This window comes from Theobroma umbraticum, unplaced genomic scaffold (assembly GCF_002168275.2).
Source record: "Theobroma umbraticum cultivar Fairchild unplaced genomic scaffold, ASM216827v3 scaffold_56.0, whole genome shotgun sequence".
Taxonomy (NCBI): domain Eukaryota; kingdom Viridiplantae; phylum Streptophyta; class Magnoliopsida; order Malvales; family Malvaceae; genus Theobroma; species Theobroma umbraticum.
The window spans coordinates 4,757,069-4,763,068 of record NW_018397256.1 but is presented as its reverse complement, the minus strand read 5'-3'; the positions used below and the strand labels follow the sequence as shown (position 1 = coordinate 4,763,068).

The 6,000-nt window shown below is 37.2% G+C and overlaps 1 protein-coding gene across 1 annotated transcript; it reads left to right on the top strand.

Moving 5' to 3' along the window:
- Positions 1–3,119: 3,119 nt before the first annotated feature.
- Positions 3,120–4,434, top strand: LOC110410955 (putative xyloglucan endotransglucosylase/hydrolase protein 23). The gene is made up of 3 exons (XM_021420913.1): positions 3,120–3,443; positions 3,548–3,741; positions 3,835–4,434. The coding sequence occupies exons 1-3, from the start codon at positions 3,180–3,182 to the stop codon at positions 4,223–4,225; spliced, it is 849 nt and encodes a 282-aa protein (XP_021276588.1). The 5' UTR covers positions 3,120–3,179; the 3' UTR covers positions 4,226–4,434.
- The last annotated feature ends 1,566 nt before the right edge of the window (positions 4,435–6,000 follow it).

Genomic DNA, 6,000 nt, shown 5'->3' with positions numbered 1-6,000 from the left:
TTAACCCCCTTCAAAGGAATTTTGGTATGTCTAGCAAGTTTTAGCAGTAAACATGACATTGACAGCCGCCTTAAAAGAGACAAAACTTTTGTTATGCTTGTGCAATTATAATCCTCAAATCGCATTCCCTTGTACCCCAAGGCTTTAATTCTTTTTGTAAACGAATATCTTATGTTTGTCTTTTGTCAGGGAGGTACAGACCTTTTTCATGAGATTGTTGGGCGTGAGGAAATGTACTTTAAGGGCTAACATAATAGAGGTGTGAGCAAAGAAAAGCTCGAAAAATATGATAGGGTGAATATGATTTGATTTGCAATGGGTACAGCGTACATGGTTCCATAGTCAGTCTTTGTGAGTATTGACTATTGAACATTCCCACATCCTTGGGATATGGGTTCGGAAGGGAGGTCCAAGGCTTTTAAATAGCAATCAGGGTCGATCTCGTGCGTTAAATGAGACTTACCACAGTGATAATGAAGCCCATAGGTCAAGGCTTTTGAGTAGCAAGTGACTTCCTCAAGCACATAAAATATTGCTAAAGCTTGCGACTAGGAAAGTGCAATTTGGCTATGTTGATTGTTAAAGTTGTTAGAGATTTCATAATAATTATTTAATAGAACAAAATAGTTTTGGTCCACATATTTGTTTTTGGTAATGATTATCCACCAAACATTTAACAAGAGACACCCAAGGGGCACGCTACTACAACTACTAGGCGGTATCCGAAAGAAGCACCTGCCAAGTTTCCCTTTGGACACCTTATTGGCATGAAAATGAATGATTGGATGCAATTTGGTTAACTAATCCCTCTTCACAATCATATCGCAGCCAGCTGTTAATTTCACATCTTATCCCTCTTTTCCACCCAGTCCAATTTGAATGCCAATGAACCTTCCAACTCTGCCTCTCTCTTAGTAATCCATCAAATCCACTGGACACAGGACCCCCTCAACCGACCGACTGTAACATTTCCCTGGAAAAAGCCATGGCTGACAGTGACAATGACTCCTTGTTTTTTAAGTGTGTGTCCATAATTTTATTGCTTACTTTATTATGTTCCACAGCTGGCCACTTAATTGACTGGCGTCCTTATCACATTGGGGTGAATGAAGAGGATAAGATACTGAAAAACAGCAGTAAGCTTTGGACTGTTATCCCTAGTTTCGTCAAAACCTCCAACTTAGCTAGCTTCCAATCCCGAATGCTATATTATGTTGGGTGAAGACTGACATGCCGCCAAACCACTTTGCGACCACCGTCGCAAAGTCTTATTTACATTGGAATTTGGCGTGTGTCATCGTGGTAAGCTTCCAGTTAAGAGTCACTTCCACCTTAGAGGGAAGTTCAAATGTTCACTACTTTCTTTAACCAGAAGTTACACATGTTATCTCACAAAAATTAAAAGAAAAAGATATTTCTTTTGACAAATTAGCATGTTTATGTATAGATACTCAAATTTTGTATCTATAGACAAATTGTTTACCTTTTATATTGGTGGTATTGGATTATATATAATCGGATATGATCGTTTTTCAACTCATAAATTTCATCCTATTTACTCTTGACTGCATGTCTCACAAGAAAAGTGTCTCAATCTCACATCAAGCAGGAACGGGAAGTCTTGGGCTCCTTATAAGCGGTGGTGCTGCACACCCCTATAGACATGTTTATGGAGAAGAAAGTAATGACCCCGTGACACATGTACGTAACTAACACTTTAATACCCATAAGCCATTTTCATTTTTCAAAAGAAAATCACATAATTTGAATCTTGGTTTAAATACATTAATTTAAACATTATCAACGTACAAAATAAGTTAAAAAGTTATAACAAATTTCATACATTAATCATCATTTTTTTCTTTCAATTGACTATTATAGAGATTAAGAAAAATATTTTATGCTATTTTTTTTTTAAAAAAACTGAACAAATTACTTAATTGATCATCATAGTTTTCATACACCGTTAAAAAGTACAAATCAACTTCAAGAATAAAGTAAGTTCCATGCAGCATTAATTGGTAAGTAACGATTTCTGGGTCGAGTCTACGTAGAGCTTTCATAAGTGTGATTGTGTCCATGTCATTTAACCGAAATCACATGTCTAACCTGGAAGCTTTTGGCTTGCATGATGGCAACCAATGGCAGATATAGTGTTTGTAGTATTGCTCGCACACTCACAGGTAAATTCTCAAAAAGTATTGGAGCTAGCTCGTAGTACGTGCACCATAAGACAAACTCGATACCTAAATCCTTCTAATAATCAAACAATGGTATCCTCCTATTTTTGAACTGAGGAACCATGTTATGCTTTCTTTGGAAAGAAGGGAAATAATCAAAGTTTACACCATTTTCGTTATATCATCAAATCCACTTAAAGAGACAATATAAAATGCAAAGTTTTTGACTCATTTGACCCATTCCGTTTTAATAAATTACTATCTTAGTGCTTGTGATGGAATGCACATACATATTGAACATGATTAAGTGTAGGCCAAACAATTCTGAAATTGCAATCCAGTTGATGACATGTAATAATTTTACAAGCAAACAAGATAGTTGTTTTCATTAATAATTGTTGAATTCGTTTGACGCGATGGTATCAGTGGTTGGGCTTTGGTGTAGACGTTGGGCCCCAAAAGGTTCTGACCTGCCCCTCTCAACTAGAGTGACAATGACCGACAAACCCTAGTGGCCCAGTTGAATCTTGTGGTCCGGGGAACACCCCTCCATATTCGGCAAAATAAGCCTCGGATGGTGGATGCGCGCCTTTTGGAGTTCCGTGGCTTGCTCAGCTCCCCAGCGGCTTTTGCTTTCCGGTGCGTGTATCTCTCTGCTTTGACATTCATCACACACTCACAGGCGCCACCGAACCCATTAGCATCAGGCCATGTAAATGACTTGCATGGAATGGAACAGCCATCAGATTTGGACCACTTCTTTCTTCCAATTTTATGGCCATGTCCAGCTGTTTACAACTTTGCTTTACACGGTGCACTCTGTACACCAAGTCCTGAACGGAAGAGCTAGTAGGAAATTTCCAAACACTCTCTTACCTTTCTTTTGTCCTTTTCACCACTCTTTCCCCCCTATATAACCATCTAACACTTGCCACTTCAACATTCAAATCACTCGGATAAAAGTTCAAAATCAAATTTAAAAAAAAAAATCCCAGAAATATGAGGAGTTCATTTGGTTTGCTAGTCTCTATGTTGGTTAGCTTTGTATTAGTTGCTTCTGCTGCCAACTTTTACCAGGACTTTGATATTACTTGGGGAGATGCTCGAGGTAAGATACTGAACAACGGCCAGCTTCTCACTCTCACCCTGGACAAATTCTCTGGCTCAGGTTTCCAATCCAAGAATGAGTATCTCTTTGGGAAGATTGATATGCAGTTGAAGCTTGTTCCTGGCAACTCTGCTGGGACTGTTACTGCGTACTATGTAAGTTAATTTTATGATCAAACTTATGCTTAACTTCATTTATAACATTTAGAATAACTCTGTATTCTGTGCTGATAGAATTTATGTTTTATTGTATGGGGCAGCTACGTTCACAAGGGTTGATATGGGATGAAATCGACTTTGAATTCTTGGGGAACCTTAGTGGTGAGCCTTACATAGTTCACACAAACGTATTTAGCCAGGGCAAAGGTGACAGAGAGCAACAGTTTTACCTTTGGTTCGACCCCACTAAAGATTTCCATACCTACTCTGTTCTTTGGAACCCTCAACGCATTATGTAAGTTTTTAAAGCTCTTAACTATGATTATTTCCTAATAATTTTGTATTACAAAGTTTATTGACTACTATTTTCTTTTAAAAAATTTTGCAGCTTCTCTGTTGATGGCACTCCAATTAGAGAGTTCAAGAACTTGGAATCCATTGGCGTTCCATTCCCAAAGAAGCAGCCCATGAGGATATATTCTAGTCTGTGGAACGCCGATGACTGGGCTACTCGAGGTGGCCTTGTCAAGACAGACTGGAGCAAAGCTCCTTTCACTGCTTCATACAGAAATTTCAAGGCTGATGCTTGTGTTTGGTCTCAAGGCAAATCTTCTTGTTCTTCAAGCTCAGGTTCTAGATACGCTTGGCTGTCACAAGAACTTGATGCAGCAAGCCAACAACGGCTGAAATGGGTGCAGGAGAAATACATGATTTACAACTACTGCACGGACACCAAGCGATTTTCTCAGAGCCTCCCTAAAGAATGCACTGCTCACTAATGCACAAAGGCAGATATTGTTCAAATTAAACCTTAGATGCAAGTATAAATTCACCAATGTTTCCTTTTCCCCCCTCCTACTATAGTTGTTGTTTCATTCTATGTTTTTTTTTTTTAATAAAACCTGTAATATAAGCTCGCTAATGTTAAATTCCAAATATTATATGGTCTACTCTGTTTTTCACTGAGGAGACAGATACTTCATCCTTATCCTGGAGTTGAATTCAGTACTTCAACTTCAATCAATAGGCTTAAGGGACAATCAGGAAAGTACAAAAATTATGTACTTGGTAAGTGGAAAGTGGAGGAAAGATATTTGAGGGCAACCTCAGCTGTGACCTCGTGCATGCGCACATGTTGTTTTTGAAGCCAACAATCTGTCCTTGCCCATAGTAAGGAAAAACAAAATGAGGTTGGTTGGTAGAAGAAATACGTAGGTCCTTTTGTGCCTAAAAAGCATTAACCAATACCATTGCTTATTTGCTTGAAAGCAAATCAGAGGCCATATAACATTACAAATTTACAGGGGGCCACAGGCCACTGATTTTGGCCAACCCCATCCTGGAGGCAGTTGTCATTTTATATAAATGTATAGATTAAGGTTATATACACGACTGTGTGATCAATATGCACCATAATTAAGTGGAAAGAATGTTGAGACGGAGAAATTGAGGAGCATGGTTGTTGGTCATACAAAAAATTTTAGCTGATTTTACATCATTAAGAGGGTATAGCCCTTAACCAAAGCAAAATTATATATATTTTTATTATATTTACCTATACTATCTTATTGGTAATAGACCTTAACTTTAGCCTTAGAAAATAAAACACTGCTCAGATATTTCAGCAAGTGAATAAGTTGTTGGCTAATTAACAACTTTTATGCCTCATGGTTGATGTGAGAACAAAGGGCCACAAGGCCGGTGGAGTCTCCACCTGTACTTTATATCATACTAGCATTTTACCTCATGTTGTGTCGGCGGGAACATATTATTATTTTATAAACATGAACAGAGACACCCTCCGAAAGAATAATTTCAAAAGAATTCTGAAAACATTTTAGCAATAATTGTCGGATTCATGAAAAGATGAGAGGATTTCTTTTAAAACCAATGGATTCATCAAGGATTCTGAAAAGACAGACTAAAACTAATAAAATCCCTCTAAAAACCAATGGATACATGCATAACCTCCTTCGTATTTTCTTTCAAGCCTAAGCCCAAAGCTTAAAACTCTCTCCAAATTCACTTTAGCCAACAGTTCAAAACCTTGAACAAAACCCAGTCAACCCAATCGACGTGGCAAACACTGGAAGCCAAAACGTGTCTCAACATATGATATTAAAATATAAATAAAAAGTATGCAAAGACTTGGCCACTCTTTAACCTGACATGTGGCAAAATGAGCACACTAGAACACATGCTCACATTAATGTTATCTATATACCAAAATACAAAGAAAGAAAATGGTTAACAGGCTACACATTTCATGTATTTCTTTTTTTTCTTAAGAAAGACGTTACACCCAAAATTAATAAATTAATTATAACAAAAATATGTCATTTACCATGTAGAAAATCATGGTTATTTCAAATATAAAATTTAGTAAATTAAGACATATAAATATATAAATATCAAGATAAAATTAATTGTACTTTTATCGTTGTATACTCTAAACATTTGCGTTACTTAAAGAGTAAAAGAGCTCTTGGATAAAATGGACTGCACATGTGTCACGTTGCTAAGGGGGTTTTGACTAAGTAGGTGTGACATTCTT

Coding starts and splice junctions, on each gene's coding strand:
- LOC110410955 (XM_021420913.1), top strand. CDS start 3,180: ATGAGGAGTTCATTTGGTTTGCTAGTCTCTATGTTGGTTAGCTTTGTA. Junction 3,444..3,547: donor GGACTGTTACTGCGTACTAT/GTAAGTTAATTT, acceptor TGTATGGGGCAG/CTACGTTCACAAGGGTTGAT. Junction 3,742..3,834: donor TGGAACCCTCAACGCATTAT/GTAAGTTTTTAA, acceptor AAAATTTTGCAG/CTTCTCTGTTGATGGCACTC.